The sequence below is a fragment of the Phoca vitulina genome, unplaced genomic scaffold (genome assembly GCF_004348235.1).
Source record: "Phoca vitulina isolate PV1807 unplaced genomic scaffold, GSC_HSeal_1.0 scaffold96, whole genome shotgun sequence".
NCBI lineage: Eukaryota > Metazoa > Chordata > Mammalia > Carnivora > Phocidae > Phoca > Phoca vitulina.
In genome coordinates, this window is record NW_022589799.1 from 1,654,317 (window position 1) to 1,678,774 (window position 24,458).

General features: G+C 41.1%; 1 protein-coding gene across 3 annotated transcripts in view; it reads right to left on the reverse strand.

Moving 5' to 3' along the window:
- The window catches only part of SETDB1 (SET domain bifurcated histone lysine methyltransferase 1), a 30,783-nt gene that overhangs the window by 5,160 nt on the left and 1,165 nt on the right, over nucleotides 1-24,458 (reverse strand). For 2 of the 3 annotated variants that reach the window (XM_032397050.1, XM_032397049.1), the window contains exons 2-14: nucleotides 24,149-24,419; nucleotides 23,199-23,350; nucleotides 12,637-12,671; nucleotides 12,124-12,223; nucleotides 11,160-11,285; nucleotides 10,791-10,992; nucleotides 10,184-10,257; nucleotides 8,895-9,085; nucleotides 7,367-7,496; nucleotides 6,534-6,708; nucleotides 6,292-6,450; nucleotides 4,575-5,201; nucleotides 4,025-4,141 (exon numbers count right to left, since the gene is read on the reverse strand). In XM_032397050.1, coding sequence (XP_032252941.1) covers nucleotides 4,025-4,141; nucleotides 4,575-5,201; nucleotides 6,292-6,450; nucleotides 6,534-6,708; nucleotides 7,367-7,496; nucleotides 8,895-9,085; nucleotides 10,184-10,257; nucleotides 10,791-10,992; nucleotides 11,160-11,285; nucleotides 12,124-12,223; nucleotides 12,637-12,671; nucleotides 23,199-23,350; nucleotides 24,149-24,408 — 2,348 coding nt within the window. In that variant the 5' untranslated portion in view covers nucleotides 24,409-24,419. The remainder of the gene's footprint in view (nucleotides 1-4,024; nucleotides 4,142-4,574; nucleotides 5,202-6,291; nucleotides 6,451-6,533; nucleotides 6,709-7,366; nucleotides 7,497-8,894; nucleotides 9,086-10,183; nucleotides 10,258-10,790; nucleotides 10,993-11,159; nucleotides 11,286-12,123; nucleotides 12,224-12,636; nucleotides 12,672-23,198; nucleotides 23,351-24,148; nucleotides 24,420-24,458) is intronic. The other variant, XM_032397051.1, reaches the window with a different exon arrangement.

Here is a 24,458-nt window from a genome sequence, read left to right on the forward strand (position 1 = left end):
AAGAGCCGTTGAAATAGTAGACAGGCTACATCACTTTATAGAAAGAGATATATAAAAATAAAGATATGTGAGATAAGCAAAAGCCAATATAATAAATACTGAAAGAGACTAAAGGGGCGCCTGGGTGGCTCAGTCGTTGAGTGCCTGCCTTCGGCTCAGGTCATGATCCCAGGGTCCTGGGATGGAGCCCCGAGTCGGGCTCCCTGCTCGATGGGGGGCTTTGCTTTTCTCTCTCCCACTCCCCCTGCTTGTGTTCCCTCTCTCACTGTAACTCTCTCTGTCAAATAAATAAATAAAATCTTTAAAAAAAGAGAGAGACTAAAGAGGAGGAATTGGAACAAAAGTTTGGGTATAGCTGACTTTCATCCTTTTATTGTGTGAACATTTACTAACCACCAAAAGCTGTTCTACGTAAAACACTGGGAACTCAATAATGGAAAAAGTCATAATCTTTCCTCTCAGGGAGCTCATATTCTATCAAGTTTAAGGAACTGCACAGATTATTTAAAAAATAAACTATCAAAATTAGAGAGATCTAGCTAATAGTTATACTGAGAAAACAGGTATCTTTTCAGGCATCAATGTTTCTGCTCCATCTACTGTTGGAAAGATGACACCAGTACGATTTGAGAGTTGATGACATTAGTCCTATCCTTTTGGACAAAGTTGGTAAAAGCAGCTTCTATTCACTGAACATATAAACATATACTTTGTGTTTGGCATTGTGCTAATAGGCTTTACATATATTCTCTATTCTATCCTTGGAGCAGCCCTATAAGGACGTTTTTTTAACCTTAAAATCTTGGGAAGTGGGGTGCCCGGCTGGCTCAGTGGGTAGAACATGTGACTCAATTGCAGAGGTCATGAGTTTGAGCCCTACACTGACTGTAGAGATTACCCAAAAATAAAACAATGAAAGCATAATATACACAGAGGGAAGTACACATACATGTCTACAGCTCAATGAGTTTTCACAAACTGAACACACCATGTAACTAGCACCATATCAAGAAACAACTTCATTAGGTCCCTCAAAACCTCAGTAGGGATGGCGGGTGTTTGTGTTCAATTCTTCTATTTACAGCTAATAAAACAAGATCAGCTTAGAATGGATGAAGTCAGAATTTGAACTTAGGTCTAATCACCACCCTATGAAACTTTCAGAGTAGCTATACTGTATCATTCATTCATTCAACAAAATTTGTTTGAGTGGTTACTATGTACCAGGCACTGGGTCAGTTAGCTGCCGGTGATATACCATGCTGAGCAAGACAGACAGGTTCCCATCCCCATGGAGCTTATATGCTAATGAAAAAGAACAAAAGCAAGGCAACACATAAATGAAAGTTGTCCCAGATGCTATAAAAAACACAAACAGGGTGCTAAATGAGAGCATGAAGGGAGTAAAAATGACCTAGTTTTCGGGTGGCCAGGAAAGCTCTCTCTGAGGAGGTGAGATTAAAGCTGAGAGCTCAAGGTTAAAGAAGATAACCATGCAAAGAACAGTGACAGATGCCAAGCAGAGGGCACAGCATGTACAAAGGCCCCTGAGGTAGGCTGGCAAACACTGGGCAAACTGGATTCAGTAACTGAAGAATATCAGTGTGGTTAGAACAGTTTTGGAGGGAGAGAGATAGGAAGGGGCCAGATAGTACAGTGTCTTGTGACCCAAGATTAAGAGTTAGAATGAAATCCCAAGTGCAGTGGGAAGCTATTAAAGTTTTAGGCAGGGAGGTGACATATTATTTGTGGTTATTTGAAAATATTTCTATGAAACATTTCAAACACGAAAAAAGAACACTCATCTACTGCCCAGCATTAGCAAATCTAAACATTGTTACAAGACTCAAGTTTCATTATAATTAAAACATAAATGATATAGGGATGCAGCTAAAGCTAGTAACTGTCTTTTCCTTTGCTTAGTTTTCAACTTGCATTCAGCACAAATTCATCTTCTGACTTCCCTGGTAGCCTCCATCTCTTGTGAAGATCCTCAGACATACCAGGTTTTCTACCAAGCCCATTCTCCCAGAGCTCCTCTTGCAGCCGGATGCGCGCTGCTCTCACGCTGGCTGTCCTGTCTGGTGCACAGCTGTCAGCCTGGAAGGCTCCTTCACCCCACCATCTGTGGGCGCCCCCTCAATCCTCTTTTGAGTTGGAACCTCTATTTCCTGGATCAGTATGCCTTCCTCTCTCTTGACTTTTCCCCTTATTCTGGCAAACAATTCCAGTTAACTAACTTACTTTTTCTTTTTTTTCTTTCTTTCTCTTTTCTTTCTTCCTTCCTTCTCTCTTTTTTTAGAAGATTTTACTTATTTATTAGAGGGAGAGAGAGCACAAGGAGGCAGAGCAGCAGGGAGAGGGAGAAGCAGGCTCCCTGCCAAGCAGGGAGCCTGATGCGGGGGCTTGATCCTAGGACCCTGGGATCACGAACTGAGCCAAAGGCAGATGCTTAACTGACTGAGACACCCAGGTGCCCCTCCAGTTAACTTTCTGGGAAGAGGACTAATTGACAATTTTGAGGTATTTCATGTCTAAAAAATGTCTTTAGTTTAACACTTAAAACTCATAGCCTGGGGCTTAGAACTCTAGGTTACAAATAATTTCCCCTTCGAATTCTGAATCCTTAATTTCCATCTAGCTTCCAATGTTATTTTGAGAAGGCTGAAGATAGATTCTGAGTCTTTATTTTTATGGTCTATTTCTCTTCTCCAGAAGCTTTTAGGATTTTTTTTTTTTTGTCTTCAGTGTTCTGTGGACACAATGATCACATTTTATCATCACGTTTTTTAGTGGGGATCTATTTTCATCCGTTATGCTGGGACATGACTGGCATTCTCCATTTGGAAAGAGACCCTTCAATTATGGGAAAATTTCTGAATTATTTCACTGATGTTTTTCTCCTCTCTTCTGTTCTCTCTGCTAATTATGTATCTTGAGCACCAGGTTTCTTAGTTTCCATGTTCACATATAACCATTTTACCAAGTTTTATATCCCCCTCTTTCATTGTCTGCCCCTTTCCCTGCCCTTCTCAATCTTACATGCTGGCTTCACCTCCTCTGCTCAGTCTCTAGTTGGAGAGCCCAGGGCTTATTCCTGGGCCCCCTTATCGTTTCTTTTATCAATATTCTCTCTACGTGAACTCATCCAGGCTTTAAATATCACCTCTCCCCTCTGTGTTCAGGGTTCCTAATTCTTTATGTCCAGCCCTTATACTTCTCTCCAGAAATCTTATTGCCTTCTTGACATTTCTCCCTGGAGTGCCTAGGAGGCACCTCAAACATAACATGGCCAGAGCAGAAGCTGAGTTTCTCCCAGACCTGCCACTCCTCTACTCTTCTCAGTAAAAAGCACCAACACCCACCTTGTTGCTGAAGTATAGTTCAGAGGACTTGTCCTTGATTCTGCCACTTCCCTCCCACTCCAGTCAATCTATCAAGTTCTGTAGCTCTACCTCCAAATGAATCCCAACTCTACCCTCTTTCAGCTCTACTCGCTGTGTGCACTCTAGTCCAAGCCCCAGCAACCACCGTCTCTCGCCTATATTCCCGTAATCAATCTCCTAAGTGGATTTCCCAGTTTTACTTTTGCTGCCCTAAGACCTAGTCTCCACAAAGCAGCCACGGTAACCTTCAAAAAGCAGATGGCATCATTTGCCTGCTTAAAATTCTCTAACATTTCCTATCACACCATGATTTGGTTCTAATTTTTATTCTCATTTACAAAGTCCTATATAATCAGGTCCCTGCTATTTCTCTCTGAACACATCTCCCTTGCCGGCGTAACTCCAGTCTGTTAGGATATACATACAACTATGAAATTAAGAACATTTTTAACTGCAATTCCTAGATCCTATTCAATCATTAGAAGTCTTCATTTAAATGAAAGCCCAAGGAAGAAACATGTGCTGGAAATTCAGTAAATAAGATTTAATTGATAAAAAACACCTGGTTTCAGTTACTCTATTTTTGGTTCTAATTTTTAGAACTCCATCGCCGAGGTACTTCGCTTTCCCCTACTTACCCTGTGGGCAAACACTCTTCTAGTCTCTTGTACTGGTAGCCAGAGTTAGGGTTGATCTGGCCGCCAGGGGTGCAGGCTGTGGCCTGGATAGTTAGCTGATGACAGGCACATTTGGACCTGAAAAAGAAGGGTATGACGGCTAGAGCTGTGAGACTTTCTTTGGAGGCAGGAAGTACTACAAAAGGATAGGGAGAAGACAGTGAAATTCTTTTCTGTCATACACGTAAATGAGAAGGGAAGAGACAGTAAGAACATGACAGAGTGAGAGTAAGATAGAATGAAACCAAGTGGCAACTGAAAGCACGATGGAGGGGCACAAAGGAAAAGGGGGAGGATCAGAAGAAACAAACACAGGACACGAGTACCCAGGGGCATGCAGTGGGGGCCAGGTCAGACCCGAGCCTCTCTCATAGCTTTCATGGAGGCCTCATGGCAGGAACTCCAGCCGAGGAGGGATGTAAATAGGAAACAAAGGAGATATAAGGCAAAGGAAAGACAAGACAAGGATAACAAAGTTGGAGGCAGGGCCAGAATTACCCTACCAACTCACTTGTCACGGCACCCATCCTTGCAGTCACAACCGACCAGAAATTCTGGGCCTGTGTTAATGAAAACACCCTTGCCCGGGATTCGTTCCTTACTGTAGGCCACCTGGGGTGGCGGGGTTGTGTCAATCTCATTGACACAGGATAAGGGAACATCTTCCTTCCCGTAAGTGATGTCCAAAATATAGTAAAAAGGTTTATAGGGCTGAAACTTTCGGTCCACAAGAACATATGGATCCAAACAGAACATCTCCAGGAAGAGGAAGTCACAACCAGTCTCAAAAAGATAGCGTTCAATCTCCTGCATTGTCCGAAGGCAGAGGCCACAGGGTGTCTTATAGATAACATGAAAGCCCATCTTGCGGTTAACTCGGCGGCGGGCCGTCATCCGCCGGAAGTCATAGAGTAGTGGGACCAGCAGAGGATTCTTGCCCCGGTACTGAGCACTTCTCATAGGTCTGACTCGGGACAGACAGGTATAGCTGCACACATGAGGTAAGTAGAAGAGCTTCTCCATGGGGGCGCGGTAGGAGGGCTCTGCTGGGGCCCTCTCCAGCATGCCGTGGAAGGCGGGGGGCGCTGGAGGTGCTGAGGGTGCTGCTGGGGCAGAGGCTGTGGAGCCTACAGGTGATCTGCGAAAGACATACAAGAGATCAGGTAAGAGGGCAACAGGACCTGTCTGCTCGAGAAGGACCCCTTGCGGCTGGCTAACCCACTGACCTTTCCAACAGCTGTGCCCGGGAAGCTACAGACGACACAGACAAGCCATGTTTTCCCTTGTCTGGACAATGAAAGGCCCTGGTTACTCTTCACGGACTGAAAATCTCTCTACCTCAACAGTATCACTTTTTTTTTTTTTAATATTTTATTTATTTATTTGAGGGAGAGAATGAGAGAGAGAGAGCATGAGAGGGGGAAGGGTCAGAGGGAGAAGCAGACTCCCTGCTGAGCAGGGAGCCCGATGTAGGATTCGATCCTGGGACTCCAGGATCATGACCTGAGCCGAAGGCAGTCGCTTAACCAACTGAGCCACCGAGGCGCCCCAACAGTATCACTTTTCCTAACATTTTTTTTGCCTGTGAATTATAGAAATACAGTCCAGTTTTCTACCAATGTTTTTCCCCCTTTTATGTGTCCTACAGACATCTTTACTCACTCCTGTGATTCAATGAGAACAGCAGTAGTAATCCCTTTCTATTGTCCCAATCATGACACCACGTTCAATGACAAGTTTTAACAAATAACTTCTAGTGAGTCCATAGTTCTAGGCACCTAATTTCTAATTCAATTATTTTTACACCCTGTTTGTTGGAAAATTGCCAAGTTAAAGCTTTCTTTTCGGGGCACCTGGGTGGCTCGGTCGGGTAAATGTCCGACTCTATTTCAGCTCTGGTCACATCTCAGGATCCTGAGGTTGAGCCCTGCATCAGGCTCCTCGCTCGGTGCGGAGTCTGCTTGAGATTCTCTCTGCCCCTCCCCACACTTATACGGGTACACTCTCTCTCTAATAAATAAATACATCTTAAAAAAAAAAAAGCTTTCAAGTCCAAACCACAAATAAATAAATCTTAAACACAAACAAACAAACAAAAAAGCTTTCAAGTCCAAACCCCTCACCATCATAACCTTAACTAAGCACCTTGGAACCAAGGAACATCCCCCATACAGTGACCATTTAGTCCACGCTGCCACCTCCCCACAGAGAGTCTGGGAGTTTCTCACCTGTATGTCTGGTTGCTTCCAGGTTTCCCAGCAGGGACATTTTCACTGAGTGCAGGAGATGTAGGGGAGGAATGACCAGAGCCCACAGAACCTGGCCGGAAGGATGTGCTCTTTTTGGCTACCTGCTTCCGAGATTGGGCAAGCTGACTTTCCAAGCTGCTAAGAGATTAGACATCATACAGTAAAGAATACAGAAAATGCAATGTGAAAGAAACTAGTAAATAAAAAAGAATCTCACTCACTCATTGTCACCTGCCTGTGGGGACTGAGGGGGAGCAGGTGGGGCAGGTGGGGCAGGGGGAGCTGGGGGGGCAGGAGGGGCTGTAGGCTGCGGGGGCTCCATTGGCTTGAACTGGGTCCCAGTACTGGTCAGATCCTGGGTGTATTGGACCACAGGGCCTTTGCTCCTTACAGCACCTAGAGGAAAAAGGAAATTGACCACTGAAGATGACAGCTTTGTCAAGTATATTCATGCCCATACCTGATCCTCAATTTACATAATGTAAACAAGCAGCAATGGAAACATTTTGAGTAAGTGTTAAGACTGTTGGTTTTCATTATTTACACCAATGAGTGAAAATACTAGCACAGGCTGGCTTTGACTCAGTAAGGTTTTATCTTCCTGCCTCAAACACAGTTTATGTTAGTAATTAGGTTATTCTTTGGTGAAAAATTTTAAAAATGCGTTCTTTGATCAAGTAACGTTATCAGGAAAAATCAACCAAAAAGTATGCCAGGAACATATAAAAACAAAAGCAGTTTGGGCTTTAAAAAAATGACCATGGATCACATACAAAGCAGATAATCCTCATGTGGATAACAGAGGTACCTACTACCACATCGGCCCCTAACAGTCGTTTCAGATTTTTACGGGGCCGTTTAGAACGCATCAGAGCCACTGCCTGTGGAGGCAGCACCACAAATCCACCAGAACTACCGGAAACAACTCAGGGCACATCCTGTTTCCAATGAGTCAGTAGTGTCATCCTGGTAAACGAAGGACAGCTATTGTATATGCTCTCCTTTGCTGCTTTGTCCATTTTTTTCCTCCCCTTCGGTGTCCTTCAGGACATACCCATATTTGGACGTGTCCTCAGCTGTCCCCCTTGCTTCTTCTCCAATGCAGAGGCTGAGGATGTCTTCATGCTGAACATGGGCTCTAGCCGTGTAGAGCCTCGATAGATCCATTCACATCTTTTGTCATCCTAGGGGATTGGGAGGAAGGAAGGTTGGAGGGAGATGAATTAAAGGCTAGAATCTATCCTGCCATCTGTGGAGAATACACCTCCAGGTGCCTCCTTGAAGGAAATCTCCCTGATGAATCCCAAATTCCCTATCTGTTCAATAAACTTATGTTCCAGGCTCCATGACAGCCATGAGGAAAATGAGAAAAGAAAAACATATGCTCCTCACTTAAGAAATTACAGGAGAGACAAATTTTTTTTTTTTTAAAAAGATTTTATTTATTTGACAGAGAGACACAGCAAGAGAGGGAACACAAGCAGGGGGAGCGGGAGAGGGAGAAGCAGGCTTCCCGCGGAGCAGGGAGCCCGATGCGGGGCTCGATCCTAGGACCCCAGGACCATGACCCGAGCCGAAGGCAGAAGCTTAACGACTGAGCCACCCAGGCGCCCCGAGAAACAAATGTTTATATTTAGGATAAGTGGTGTGACATGGACCATAAGGCCTTAGGAACAAAGGGCTGAGGATAGCTCAAAGGACTGTAACTCTAAGAAAGGCATGAGAGGGGAAAGGAGGACAGGCACAGAAGATCCAAGAGTTAAACTGGGCCTTGAAAGATCATCAAGGGGTGCCTGGGTGGCTGGCGGTTAACCATCTGCTTTTGGCTCAGATCATGATCCCGGAGTCCCAGGATCGAGCCCTGTATCGGGCTCTCTGCTCAGCGGGGAGTCCGCTTCTCCCTCTCCCTTTACTCCTCTCCCACTCCTGCTTGCTCTCTCTCTCTCTCTCTCAAATAAATAAATAAAATCTTAAAAAAAAAAAAAGATCATCAAGACCTCTAATTCTTTGATGCCTTTTTGTCTCACTATGCTACCAAAACCCTGACCCTGGACAAATGGAACTGCCTTCTCTGCCTACATGCAAGTATTCTGAGAGAGAAAAACAAACCAACATGCAAATTAGCTCATAATTAAATTCAGGGAATTTATTTTACTTTTTAAAAATTATTACTTTTTTAAATTTATTTTTTACTTTTTTTTTTTAAGATTTTATTTGAGAGAGAGTGAGTGAGCATGCATGTGCACGAGCTGGGGGTGGGGGGGAGAGGCAGAGGGAGAGGGAGAGGAAGCAGCAGACTCCCTGCTGAGCAGGGACTCAATCCCAGTACCCCAAGATCATGACCTGAGCAGAAGGCAGACACTTAACCAACTGAGCCACCCAGGTGCCCCAGGGAACTTATTTTCAATAACCATCAGAGAGAAACAAAAAGACAAAGTAAAATTTGTCCCCAAACAGTGAGAACAGATAGGATAAGAAAGAGGAAAATTACGGACGACTACAAAATCATCCTCATTACTGCCTCTTACGCTCCCCCACCCCACCCTGACCCTTGCCTCCAAAACTCTGGGGAAGAACAGTACCAGGAAGAGGATCCTGACTAGGCTGCCATCCACCTCCTCGACCCGGGACTTCCACCATGTGCCTTCCCACTCAGTCTTGATAAGCTGGCCACTCTTGAGCAGCACCATGGGGCGGTTGGGGTAAGCCGTGATATACTCTTCTATGAAGTCCCGGCAGGAGATGTCTTCTATGTCCTCCCAAGTCTTTTTCACTGTCCCAAGGAAGAAAGAGGGCTGAGAGAGGGTAAGTGGAGCAGGTCTTTTTCTCTCTCTTTTTTTTAAGTAATCTCTATGCCCAACGTGGGGCTTGAACTCATGACCCCAAGATCAAGAGTTGCATGCTCTACCAACTTTGCCAGCCAGGTGCCCCAGGGCATGTCTTGATAGGAAAAAATAAATGGTTGGCAAGGAGTCGTTGGGCATTTTTCAAGTTGGGAGGGAGAGAAAAAATAAATGAAGACAACATAACCTCAAAAGCAAAACCAAGACTACCTAAAAATACTGAACCTATTGTGTAAATGCACATACAGATCAAGTAAATACTAACTAAGCAATATGCAAATATAGGTGAATCACTATTTCATAAAAATGGATGTTTTGTTTAGGAAAATTCAAGTGAAAATTCTTGCTAACTTGATGTAAGTCTAGAGATAAATAAAAAAGATCAGGTGGCATCATGAAATTGATAAAAAAAAAAATTTTGTCCTTCCTTCTCATTCTGTATCAGGCTACTTCTAAGGGACCCTGAATGTATTTACTGCCATGTCATGTGGAAAAGGAGCAGTGTTAGTTAACTCTTTTGTAATTAGAAAGAACTGCTTTGTAGGAGTCTGTTCCCAAGCCACAGACACAAGTATAGAGGACACTCTGAAGCCTCCATCTAATTCAGCTTTTGCAGAGAGCACCTTGCAGACTACAGATTTATACAAATGTTAGATGAAGGATAAGACTAGGAAAGAAGTAACATCTTCTTAAGTATAAATCACTCAGAAATGAAATCAAAACACAGCTACAATATGAGAATCCACCCAAGGTCAGTCATGATCTCCTAGTGTCCCACTCTTTGACTACAAAGATCCAGCACTAGAGATGAGCAAATAGAACTGTATCTCCCAAAAGACATTACTAAAACTTATGCTCTTTGAGATGGAAGCACCACAAATATCAGGGCCTTCCTTCCTTCCTCCTTCCCTCCCTCCCTCTCTTTTCTTTTCTTTTAGTATCAGGGCTTTTCAACTGATTATCTTAAGAAGAAATACAAGGTAGAAGAGGAAATGGATAAATCTCAGAAAGGAAGAAGGGACACTCACGTGGCCGGCAAATGGGATATAGTTCAGACTGTGTGACATAGGAAGCATAGCCATCATCAAAGAAAATGAGAAACCTGTAAGGACAGAGTGATGGCAGAAAGATCAGGGGTTACAATATTTAACATGACCTACAGAAATGATCATATCATATCAAGAAAAAGACCTCTTAATCACAAATAGGACACAATCCTGGGAAAATGTTCCAGTCTACTACTTCCTTCCTATTATTCTTCCTTCTAAGAGTTAGGAATTCTCCTTCAATCTAACGAACTTACTGCTACTTTTCCAAAAGCTATTTATTCTTGTTTCACTATCAGACTCCTATCTTGCTAAGACCATTTAATTTCCCCTTCCTTCCTATTCCCCTAACCATTAAACAATCTTGACAACTTTCCTCCTAGTTTTCCTCCAAGTTTTCCCCTTGAGGAAAAAAGAAAAAAAGGAGGAAGAATCACCTACACGTTCCCTGTCACAAAAAAAAGAGCAAGGGTTTCTGGTCACTGGGGACTAAACACAAAAGCTAACTGTGAGATCTGGACTATGGTTTGAATAGGGCAGGTGCTTTGCTACTGGCCTCCACTCTCTTTACAATCCTCTGTCCAGGTACCTGAGCTTGTTTTTGACGTTCGGTGTCTCAGCTACAATGCCAGCATAGAGCCAGACCTGATTTCCATCCTTGTACTTGGCCACCACCCGACTGCCCACAAACAGCTTGTCAGCAGGAGGGTGGTAATCATAGGCAATATGGTTCCCCGACAGTAGACTCTTTCCTTTGTTGTCGAATTTCACCTTGTACTTCTTTCCTGGTCCTGAGTAGAAGGAAAAGATAAACAAAAATTTTTAAAAACCACCAGTTTCTGTGCAAATCCTGACTGCTACATGAGAGACAAAAGGCAAGGCTGTGGAGAAAAGAAATGATCAGCAACGAAGACCTGCAGGTTGCCTTTCATTAGCTCTTCTTCTAGCTTGAACATACCAACCGTCTGGATGGCAATAAGGGTGCCTTTGTGCCATGTCTTAGTTCTCTTCTTGCCCAGGATGCGCATGCTGACTATCAGGTCACCATCTTTGCTCAGTTCTCCAGACATCTGACTCAAGGTTCCTACAAAAGAAAGCAAAGTTGTCCTAAAGAGATATGGCAGACTGGGGGAGTGAATGGGAAAGTAAAGAGGGTATAATATAGTAACTGGGGAAAATGGGGTAATCATTGATCCTTAGTCACTTTTGCTGCTCTCTTGGGCAGACAAAAACATAGTTGGCTCAACTATTTATGCTAACAGGAAATACCTGCATAATTAAATTCACATGTAATTCAAGAACATCTCACTTTAACCAAGTATTTCCAACTCCTTATTAACAACATTAATTACACTCATTAAGTTCTAGGTAGTATTTATAAAACATTTTCCTGTAGGAGATCTATTAACAACCCCATTGGACAAAGTTTCCCTCGGACCTCTTTATAAGAGTTTGAGTTGCAGGATGCCTGGGTGGCTTAGTCAGTTAAGTGCCTGCCTTTGGTTCAGGTCATGATCCCGGGGTCCTGGGATCGAGCCCCGCATCGGGCTCCCTGCTCAGAGGGGCACTTGCTTCTCCCTCTGCCTGCCACTCCCCCTCCTTGTGCATGCTCTCTCTCTGGCAAACAAATAAGTAAATCTTAAAAAAAAGAGTTTGAGTTGCTCTCTTCTAAACTCTATCTAGAAGTAGTCATGAGCACAGGGCTAAAAAGGTATTTGGATAAAGCCACCACACACTGGAAAATCAGCAGACAAAAGACTTAAGCAGACAAGGAAAACCTGTGGTGTTTAAAGAACCCAACAGAGGTGAGGAAGAGGATTCTGAGATGCTAAAACAAAGCCAGATACCCATGAAATCTCTGTAGGAATTCACCTCCCATCCCCGCCCCCACCCTCTATACCAAGGCACCTCCAGACCCTAACCTTTATGTAAATCCTGGGAACTGCTCTTCTTGTTGACAGCATCCATGAACTTCTGGACATCCTGAGCTGACTTTCTTAAGGCAGCCATAGCTTCACGGAGCTGTAAAAAAGGGGATGAGGGAAACAAGTTTTAAAATAGCATGGGTTAGACTTGAGAATAAGAACTTGTCTTTCAAAAAACAAAATAGAATGAGTTATGGTTGAAAAGGTACGGTAACTTTATCAGGCAAAACTGTCCTTTCTTATAAATCTAATTCAGAAATCAGCTTTAGGGAACTTTCCTTATTAATCTCACCTAGCTGATCGCTGCCAAATTCTACATTCCTATAGCACTTAGTGCATGCATCTCTAAGTAACCTCTGCTGCATCCTTAGAACACCTATTAGAGAACTGGAACCCACAGGGCTGATTACAGAGTGGATAATTATGTTGATGGCTGAAGTGGTCAGGCCAGAAGTTTCTCCCATTTTCATATTCTTAACTCTCACCTTTACCTTCCCCGTCCCAACTCACCTTCTGGTCTTTGGGAGTTCTGCTCCCAGCATCACCTATGGATGAGAAAAGCTCTAATGAGTGTAAGAGACTTACTCGTAAGAGTTTCCAAGAACTCAAAAACTAAGCTACTTTTTTTTTTCATTGAGGCATTTTATTTGCATGTATTATACATAACTAAGCTACTTAAAAACATTATCATGGAGCTATTACTAAAAACTACTGACAACCATATATAAATATGTATGTAAAAGTAGTAAATGGTCCAGAAAGATACACAGCAAATAGGTGACAGTGCTTCCCTGAGGATAAAGTACTGTGACAGGTGGTAGTCTACAGGATTTGGGTTTTTCACTGTATATTAAAAAAATTTTTTTTACTGTTTTATTTATTTGAGAGAGAGAACAAGAGAGCATGAGCGGAGGGTTTTGGGGGGAGGGGCAGGAGGAGAGGGAGAAGAAGGCTCCCCGCTGAGCACGAAGCCTAACACTGGACTCGATCCCAGGACCCTGGGATCATGACCTGAGCCAAAGGCAGACACTTAACCGACTGAGCCACCCAGGCACCTTGTATATTTAAATCTGTTTTTTGTTTTTTTTTTTAAAGATTTTATTTATTTGCCAGAGAGAGACACAGCAAGAGAGGGAACACAAGCAGGGGGAGTGGGAGAGGGAGAAGCAGGCTCCCCACGGAGCAGGGAGCCCGATGCGGGGCTCGATCCCAGGACCCTGGGATCATGACCTGAACCGAAGGCAGGTGCTCAACGACTGAGCCACCCAGGCGCCCCAAAATCTGTTGTTTTTATAACAACAATTTGCTTATGGATTATTTGAATGATTTGAAAAATGAAAAGTGGTCAATGAAATAAAAGTTTATTCTTGAGTAGTGCTGTCCAATAGAACCTCCTGCTGTGATAGATATGCTCATCAATACTTGTTGCTGTCTCTTTTTTATTACAGCCATCCTAATTAGTATAAAGTGGTTCTGATTTGCATTTCCTTAATGACTAATGATGTCAAGCATCTTTCCATTTACTTAGTGGTCATTTACATATCTTATTTGAAAAAATAACTATTCAAATATCTTGCCCATTTTTAAACTGGGTTGTCTTTTTATTCTTGAGTTGCAACAGTTCTTTATATACTCTGGAAAATAATAGACCCTTCACATTTCACGTAATTTAAATAGCTACATCTGGATAGCGGCTACTACTGTATTGGACAATGCAGTTTTAGAGATTTATAACTATTTAAAAACAGAGGGGCGCCTGGGTGGCTCAGTCAGTTAAGCGTCTGCCTTGGCTCAGGTCATGATCCCAGGGTCCTGGTATCAAGCCCCACATCCGGCTCACTGCTCAGCAGGAACCCTGCTACTCCCTCCCTCTCCTTCTGCCCCTCCCCTCGCTCTTGCTCACGCTCTCTCTCCCCCCACCCAAATAAATAAATAAATCTTTTTAAAAAGTGGAAAGCAATGGTGGTAATCATTTCACAGTATATCCATATATCAAATCACTATTTTCACACCTTAAGCTAATACAATGTTATATGTCAATTATATCTCAATAAAACTGGGAGAAAAAGGCAGCAAAAAATAAAAAAACAAAAATGGAGGGGCACCTGTGTGGCTCAGTTGATTAAGTGTCTGCCTTTGGCTCAGGTCATGATCCCAGGGTTCTGGGATCGAGCCCCAAGTCGGGCTCCCTGCTCAGTGGGGAGCCTGCTTCTCCCTTTCCTCCCTGCTCATGCTCTCTCTCGCTATATCTGTTGCTCTCTCTGTCTCTCTCAAATAAATAAAATCTTAATAAAAAAAGGGGGAAAGCAATGTAAATGTCCTAAAATACAAAAAGTCCATTTAACAAAATGGTTAAACAAACTGTAACATCTCCAAATGAGGTTCGCAAAGAATCTTTAATAACATAAGACTGCTAACAATGTATTAAGTTTCAAAAGTTAGGATACATAGTAATTTATTTGAGATGAACCAAACCTTGGAGACAATACAGACACACCCCTATGCATACACATGCATTCCTCAAAGAGCTGTGGATATAATATACGACTAAATACCTGTTAACTTAGACCTCTACAACTATAAAAGTGCATTTTATTTATTTACTTATTTATTCATTTATTTATTTTTAAAGGTTTTATTTATTTGACATAGAGAGAGAGAGAGAGCACAAGCAGGGGGAGCGGCAGGCAGAGGGAGAAGGAGAAGCAGGCTTCCCGCTGAGCAAGGGAGCCCGATGCAGGGCTCGATCCCAGGACCCTGGGATCATGACCTGAGCCGAAGGCAGTTGCTTAACCAACTGGGCCACCCAGGCGCCCTAAAAGTACATTTTAAAAGTAAAAATATTCATGTGGTAAAAAAAACTAAAACATTATGAAAGGACACACAGTAAAACATAGCTCACCCTCAGACTCCTGCTTCTAGTTACTCTCCTCAGAAGCAACCAATAATATCAGTTTTTTTGCAGCCAAAGATACTCTGTAAATGTACATATGTACTCTTTCCCCTCTCCATTCTTTTACTCATATTCAACATGCACTTTTTATGTTGCTTTTTATCCCCACACTTCAAATATCTAGGAAAAGAATTCCCTCTCAGTATCTATAAATCTGATTCTTTTGTCCCCAATTTTGTTTATTGTGGTAAAATACATGTAACATAAAATATACCACCTTAACCATTTTTAAGCATACAGTTCAGTAATATTAAGTACATTGGTATCATTGTGTAACCATCAACTTTACTGAAAAATGTTAAGGACTAAATAAATTGTTTTTGTATAGAGGAAATAGTATAAAATGATCAGCTATCCCTAAATTGATCTTTTAATATTGTCAATAGTTTTTTTTGGGGGGGGGTGAGAGGGGAACATGACAAGCTGATTCTCAAATATATATAAAAGCATGACAGGTGAAAAGAACCAAGACATCCATAAAGAAGAAAACCACAGTGAGGTTACTGCGTTAACAGATGTAGAAACATACAAAGCCCAGTTATAGACAATATAGAACTGACGTAAGAAAAAATGACAGAGAAATGAAACAGAATAGAAAGTCCAGAAATAAACCCACAAATATGGAAATAATTTATGACAAATAGACAATGTAAATCAGTAAGAAGAGACTCATTTCAGTAAGTGGCACTGGAACACTGATTAATAACCATATGAAAAAAAATTCAGATATTTACCTCAAATACTACACAAAAAATAAATTTCAGTTGGATTAAATGCAAAACTATGAAACTTTCAAAGGCAACATAAGAGATCTTTATAATAAAGCCTCAGGGCAGAAAGGCTATACAAACCAATTACCATAAAAGAAAATGCTAAAATTATAACTTCTGTTTATCAACAAATAACATAAAACGTAAAGATAAACCATAAGCTGGGAATGATGTTTGCAACTCATAACTACAAAGGATTAGTATTTGTGACATATAAAGACTTCTATGAATCAAGAAAAAGACAAATGATCATTGAGCAAACAAGCAAGAGATATGAACAGACATATCAAAGAAAAACTACAAGGGGCGCCTGGGTGGCTCAGTCAGTTAACAGCCTCCCTTCAGCTCAGGTTGTGATTCCGGGGTCCTGGGACTGAGCCCAACGTTGGGCTCCCTGCTCCTCCCTCTCCCTCTTCCTGCTGCTCCCCCTGCTTGTGTGCGCTCGCTCTCTAGTAAATAAATAAAATCTTTAAAAAATAAAATAAAATTTAAAAACCACAATACCAAGTGTTGTCAAGGATGTGGAACATAGGACACACTCATCCACTGGTAGTTATAAATATAAATTGGTACAACCACCTTGGAAAGCTGTTTTTTACTTATCCAAGTAATATTAGAATTTCCATATCCTAAGAACTAGCAACTCCATTCTTACAGTATATATATCCTAAAAATTCAGTTTAAGACTGCCAAAATAGAAAGATTCTTGCACACCGTAAGAGACTCTTAACAACAGATAACAAATTTGAGGGTTGATGGAGGGAAGGGGTGAGGGATGTGCTAGAGGTGATGGGTATTAAAGAGGGCACTTGTGATGAGCACTGGGTGTTGTAAGTGATGAAGCACTTACAGAAATCAGTATTGCACTGTTAACTAAAAATTTTAGATTAAAAAATAATAAATAAATAGATTATTTGAATTGAAAACAAATGAAATGTCAACTGGCAGGAGAATAGATATATTGTATCATATTCATAAGATGGAATAGTATACTGTAGTAGTTACCAAACTAAGCATCACACATCAGCATGATGTTAAAGAAATGACTGAAAAATGCATATACTAAGATTCCATTTATACAGTTAAGAAATAGGCAAAACTATGGCACTTCTGATAATAGTGATATGAAAAGGATGATTCCCCTATGCAGAAGGGGAACAAGTATAAAACTGCAGAAAACAAGTATAAAACTAGAAAAAAATTATTAAAAACAATCAATTCAGGGCACTGGAAAGTGACCAAAGACAACAAACTGAGAAGTATTTGTTCTTAAAAAACTGCTAAAATTCTGACAAGGAAGGTTAAGTCTGTGGACCTCTTGCCTGGGGCAGCTCCCATCCCTACTCCACCTCTAGTTGGGTGAGCAGAAACTACGGCTTTACCATTGAGGCGCTAGCCATGACAAGGAGCAGCTCTGTTAGTCTGAGGTTGCAGCTCTTGTTTAGTGTGAGCAGCAAACCAGTCAGAAATTTAACAAGGAGATCCTGAAAATGAGAGAGCTGTAGACAGGCTTAAATAAATTCTCCATACATTCTTGAGTGACTGCTAAACAAGGCACATGCAGAGAAGACCCAGGAGAGTCAATGGAGACTTGAGAACTAGAAGCAACTCTGAATGAATTCTCTATACCTCTGTAAAACTCACTGGCTAAGCGCACATGGGTGGCGCAGTCTGTTGAGCGTCTGACTCTTGACTTTGGCTCAGCTCATGATCTCAGGTTCATGGGATCAAACCCCATGTTGGGCTCTGCACTCATTGTGGAGTCTGCTTAGGTCTCTCTCTCCTTTCCCTTTGCCCCTCCCCTCCACACTCTCTCTAAAATAAATAAATAAATCCTTAGGGGAAAAACAAAAACAAAAACCCAAAAAACAAAAAAACCCCACAACTCACTGGTTAAACTCTGCAAAAAAAGGGGGGGGGCAACGGTTAGGAGCCAAGCTAATGTATATAAAAGCGAATATGAATTCTGTGGGTGACTGCTAAACTATGTATATACAGAAAAGATCCAAGAAACCCAATGGAGACTTGAGAACTAGATGCAACTCTGAATGTATTCTCTATACTTCTGTAAAACTGAATGGCTAAACTATTTTATTTTATTTTAATTTTTCAAAGATTTTATTTATTTATTTGACAGAGACACAGCAGGACAGGGAACACAAGCAGGGGGAGTGGGAGAGGGAAAAGCAGGCCTCCCGCTGAGCAAGGAGCCAGATGCGGGGCTCGATCCCAGGACCCCGGGATCATGACCTGAGCCAAAGGCAGACACTTAACAACTGAGCCACCCAGGCACCCCGGCTAAACTATTTTAAAAAAGGGGGTCAACTGTTAGGATCCAAGCTAATATATAGTAAATTTAAAAACCAAGCAGAGACATCAGCTGCACACTAAAGGGAAGACAGAGTTGGCAGTATAAGAAAAATTATTTTTAAAAAAAAGAAAAAGAATGAAAGAAAACCAAAAACAGAAACCAGAGGGGTGCCTGGGTGGCTCAGTTGGTTAAGCGTCTGACTCTTGATTTCGGCCCAGGTCATGATCTCAGGATCATGAAATTGAGCCTCGCATCAGGCTCTGTGCTAGGCATGGAGCCTGCTTAAGATTCTCTCTCTCCCTCTGCCCCTCCCCCACCAAAAAAAAGAAAAAGAAAATAGCAGCTTTAAATTAAAATTCAGAGTTGCTATATTATCTAAATGTCCAGCTTCCAACACAAAAAATGGTGACGTTCAAAGAAACAGGAAAGTGCGACCTATACTCAGGGAACAAACCATGGCAATAGAAACTGACTTGCTGCATGGGCCTAGATACTGGATTTATAAATATGCTCAAAGACCTAAAAGAAATTACATTCAGGGCGCCTGGGTGGCTCAGTCGTTAAGCGGCTGCCTTCAGCTCAGGTCATGATCCCAGGGTCCTGGGATCGAGTCCCACATCGGGCTCCCTGCTCGGCAGGAAGCCTGCTTCTCCCTGTCCCACTCCCCCTGCTTGTGTTCCTGCTCTTGCTATCTCTCTCTCTGTCAAATAAATAAATAAAATCTTTAAAAAAAAAAAGAAATTACATTCAAAGACTTAAAAAAAGAAAAATATGCTAATACTTAGTAAACAAAAGACCTGATTATAAAAGGAAGCAAATGGAAATTCTGGAGTTGAAATTACAAAAACTGAAACATTCACTAGAGAAGCTAAAAAAGCAAATTTAAAATGATAGAATAAGTAAGCTAGAATATAGATTCCTATATAGAGAAATTGTCCCATTCAAAGCACAAAGAGAAGACTGAAGAAAAATGAACAGCTTCTGAGACATATGGGACAATGTGAGGCATTCTACCATATATGTAACATGGATCTGAGAAGGCAAGGGGAGAGAGAATGGGGCACCTGGCTGGCTCAGTTGGTAGAGTGTGCAACTTGATCTTGGGGTCGTAAGTTCGAGCCCCATAATGGGTGTAGGGATTACTTAAAAATAAAATCTTAAAAAAATGTATTGAAAAAAAATATATTTTAAAAAAAGAAATGACTGAAACACTTCTAAATTTGATGAAAAACCTGAAACTACAGTCCAAATTCAATGAATCTCAAGTAGGACAAATACAGAGAGAATTATACCTAGACACAACCTAGTCAAACTACTAAAATCAAAAGAGAAAATCTTTAAAGCTGTAAGACAAAAATGACTCATACCCAGAATACAAACAACAATTTCATCTGACTTTCCATCAGAAATAATGGAGACCAGAAGGCACTGGAATGGCATATTCAAAGTGCCAAAAGGAAACAGCCAATCAAGAATTCTATATCCCATGGGGTGCCTGGGTGGCTCAGTCTGTTGGGCGTCTGCCTTCAGCTCAGGTCATAATCCCACGGTCCTGGGATCGAGCCCCACATTGGGCTCCTTACTCAGTAGGGAGCCTGCTTCTCCCTCTCCCTGCCGCTCCCCCTGCTTGTGTTCTCTCTCTCTCTGTCAGGTAAATAAGTAAATAAAATCTTAAAACAAACAAAAGAATTCTGTATCCCAGGGGTGCCTGGGTGGCACGGTCGGTTAAGCGTCAGACTCTTGGTTTTGGCTCAGATCACGATCTCAGGGTTGCGAGATCAAGCCCTGTGCCAGGCTCCATGCTCAGCACAGAGTCTGCTTGAGATACTCTCTCCTTCTCCCTCTGCCCCTCCTGCTTGTGCATGCACTCACTCGCGCTCGCTCTCTCCCCCTCTAAAAATAAATATAAATAAATCTTTAAAAAAAAAGAATTTTATATCCCAGGTAAACAAAGGCAGAGAATCCACTTTTAGCAGAACTACAAGAAATATTAAAGGAAATCTTTCTGACTGGAAAAAGATGACACTAGATGGTAACTCAGATCCATAGGAAGGAATGAAGAGCAATGAAAATGTACACATCTGAGTAAATATATATTTTTCTCTTTTCTTCCCATAACTTCTTTAAAAATAAGATTGGTCCTTGCAATAATTGTAACACTAAATTGCTGGCTTTAAACATATGCAGGTGCAATATATTTGACGACAGTATCACCCAAGAAGAGAGTGAAAATGGAGCTATCCTGGTGCAAAGTTGCTATATTTTACCAGAATTAAGTCAGTATTAACTTGTAGTAGATAATGATCAGATAAATATGCAAGCACTTTTTAAAAAGCTAAAAAAAAAAAATCAGAGGAATTAAAATGATTTACTGAAATATTTGTTTGACACAAAGAAGGCAGTAAAAAACAGATAAATACAAAAAATATGGGGTGGAAAAGAGCAAAATGATTGATGTAAATCCACCCATATGGATTCACATGACTGGACTCAAAACTAATTAAAAGCCAGAAACTGTGAGACTGGATTTAAAAAAACCACAAAATCTAACTATATACTGTCTGTAAGAGATACACTAAATTCAAAGACAGAAACAGATTTTAAGTAAAAGGACAGAAAAAGACACAACATGCAAACGGTAATCATTATAAAAATGGAAATGCTATATTAATATCTGCTAAAACAGACTTTAAGAAAAGCGATATCGCTTGAAACACAGAGAGATCTTTTAATAATAAAAAATCAACTATAAATGTATACATAACAGACTCCAAAATACAAGAAGCGAAAACTGAAATAAATTGAAAGGACAAACAATTCAACAATTTTAGTTCAAGATTTCAAAACTCCTTTCCAAGTAATTGTTAAAACAACTAGACAGAAAATTAATAAGGAAACGAACTTGAACAGCACTATTAGCCAACTTAACCTAACCAACATTTATAAAATACTCCATCCAACAGCAGAAGAATACAAATTCTTTTCAAGCACACATGGATCATTCTCCAGGACAGACAATATGCTAGGTCATTAAAAAAATATTTAAATAGGGGCGCCTGGGTGGCTCAGTCGGTTAAGCGTCTGCCTTCGGCTCAGGTCATGATCCCAGGGTCCTGGGATCGAGCCCTGCATTGGGCTCACTGCTCCGCGGGAACCCTGCTTCTCCCTCTCCTTCTACTGCTTCCCCCTGCTTGTGCTCTCTCACTCTCTCTGTCAAATAAATAAAATCTTTAAAAAAAAAATTAATTAATTAAAATAAATAAATAAATAAAAAATATTTAAATAAATTTAAAAGGATTAAAATAATACAAAGTATATTTTCTGACCACAATAAAAAAAATTTTTTTTTTTAAAGATTTTACTTATTTATTTGACAGAGACAGAGATAACGAGAGCAGGAACACAAGCAGGGGGAGTGGGAGAGGGAGAAGCAGACTTCCTGCCGAGCAGGGAGCCCGATGTGGGACTCGATCCCAGGACCCTGGGATCATGACCTGAGCCGAAGGCAGACGCTTAACAACTGAGCCACCCAGGCGCCCTCAACTCTTTTTTTTTTTTAAAGATTTTATTTATTTGACAGAGAGAGACACAATGAGAGAGGGAACACCAGCAGGGAGACTGGGAGAGGGAGAAGCAGGCTCCCTGCTGAGCAGGGAGCCCGATGTGGGGCTCGATCCCAGGACCCTGAGATCATGACCTGAGCTGAAGGCAGACGCCCAACGACTGAGCCACCCAGGCGCCCCGAACCACCCTCAACTCTTACCTTGAGAAGTTTTCTCTTAAAAGACACCATTAAGAAAATGAAAAGATCACATCTGAGAGAAAGTGTAAAATATATCTGATAAATGAATTGTACCTAAAGCCTAAGTTCTCTAAGTCAATAATAAAAAGACAACCCAATTAAAAAAAAAAGACTAAAGATTTGAATAGATGTTTCCCCAGAGAACATAGATAAATGGCAAGTAAGTATGTGAAAAGATGCTCAACTTCCTTAGGGAAATGCAAACTATGATCACAATTTGATACCACACACACACTAGAATGGCTAAAAGACTGACAATACCAAGCACTGACAAGGACGTAAAGAAACTGGAACCCCATACTTTGCTAGTGGGAATATAAAATGGTACAGCCACTTTTGAAAACAGTAAGGCAGTTTCCTAAAAACTCAAACATACACCCACCCTAAGACCTAGCAATTCTACTCCTAGGTGGAATATCCAAGAGACATGAAACACAATGCCCATATAAAGATTTATATAGAAATGTACATAGCAGCATTATTCCTAATAGCCCCCAAACTGGAAACAACCCAAATATTTATCAATTAAAGAATGGATAAAAACCTGTGGTATATCTATAAAATGGAATATTATTCAGCAAAAAAAAGGGGGAGCACACTATGGATACATGCAATAACATAGATTAATCTCAAAATTCATTATGCTAAGTGACAGAAACCAGAAACAAAAGACAATAAATTGTGATTCTATTTACACAAAATTTCTAGAGAAGGCAAAAAGGAAGCAAGCAGATCAGTGGTTACTTGGGGGTGAAAATAGAGAATGTAGGCAAATAGATGTGAGGGATGTTTTGGGGTAATGCCAAGTATTCTTAAATTGGACTGTGAAGACTGCACTACTGTATAAATTTACTAAAACTCAAACTACACTTAAAAGTATGTGAATTTTATAGTATATAAATTATACCTAAAAAAAAAACCCTCAAAAATAGACAAAATCAAACAATCTACCATTTTGAGATATATACATAGGTGCTAATGCCACCTATAAAGAAAAGGAAGGGAATTCAGAATAGAAGTTACACAGAATGGAGAAAGAAAAGTCATTCAATCAGGAAGTAGTACATAGGGGACATCTATGATACTAATAATGTTCTATTTCTTTGGTAACAGACAAGTCCAACAGTTTGGAATATGTAGTCAGTGACAATGGTTTCTCCTTTCTTCTTTTATCTGCTTAATTTCCTGTCTTTCAATTTCAATCCTCAACTTTCTACCTGGACCCTTATCTCTTACCTGAATCAATACTGAGGACATCATCATCTTCATCAGGAATCTCGATTATTTCTGTAGGCCGGGAAGCTTCATCCTCAGAGCTACTGTCCCGGTATTGTAGACCCAGTTTGGAATAAAAGTCCTTCACCAAAGACTCACAGTTAGTCACTGCCCTAATATTGGAACACATGTAGAAAAGGTCAAAGCCAGAAGAAATAGGTGTAAAAGCCATCAGAATTTATATATATTTAAGTATACACTGACCTCAATTTAAACAGGCCAAGTGTCTCCATTTAGAATTCATTTTTATTTTTATTTTTTAAATAGGCTCCATGCCCAATGTGGGGCTTGAACTCACCACCCTGAGATCAAGACCTGAGCCGAAGTCAAGAGTAGGACACTTACCCAACTGAGCCAACCAGGCATCTTTCATTTAGAATTTAAAATGCTTTTCTCATAGAAAAATGTTTAAATAGTGGTTTCCAGACCAGTGCCTCAAAAATCCAAAATAAGCCCTGAGTACAGTCCTCTCAACCACATTTCATCATTTACCTTATTAATTGAAAATGTGTTCTAAGTGACAACTAAGGTACCAGACACAAATCTTCTGGGACTTTTGGAGTAGATACAGGGCTCCAGTTACATAAGACAACAACACTTTACAATCCTCACTCCCTAGATCATCCTACTAATAAAACAAAGCAATTGTTTGGAAGCAGAGTAGAGAAGAAAGAAGGGGAAGGGACTCAAGACCTGAACTCCCCTACTGCTGCCCATACATTAGCTTCTGATAGATGAACATTCTATATATGGGTGGTTATGAGGTCAGATTTTGGATCCTAACCTATGAAGGAAGATTCTATACATTTGTACCTTGTAAAGTATGAAGTGCTTAGCACAATATCATGAACAATTATACTTCTAAAATGTCTGCCAAAGGGGAGATTTCCTATTTTCCAGGTAGTCCTCACCTGGATGCATCATCAAAGAGCTGGTCAACATGGGCCACCTCAGATTCCTTCTGTATTACCCACGTTTCCAACTCTGCTAGTTGCTTCTTACGCTGCTGTACACAGTCCATCTTTTCTAGTTCTTCATCGATGAACTGCCGAAGTTCCTCCATCGAGATCCCCAGCTCCTCAACCACTGCCTGTTGCAGCTCTGCAATCTCTTCAGACTCCACTGCAGCTGTTGCTGCATCCAAACCAATGCACCCAGGGAGGGAGGACATGCTGTTGTCCTCTACATGGAAGAGAAAACTAAGATTACCTTTGGAGTCAT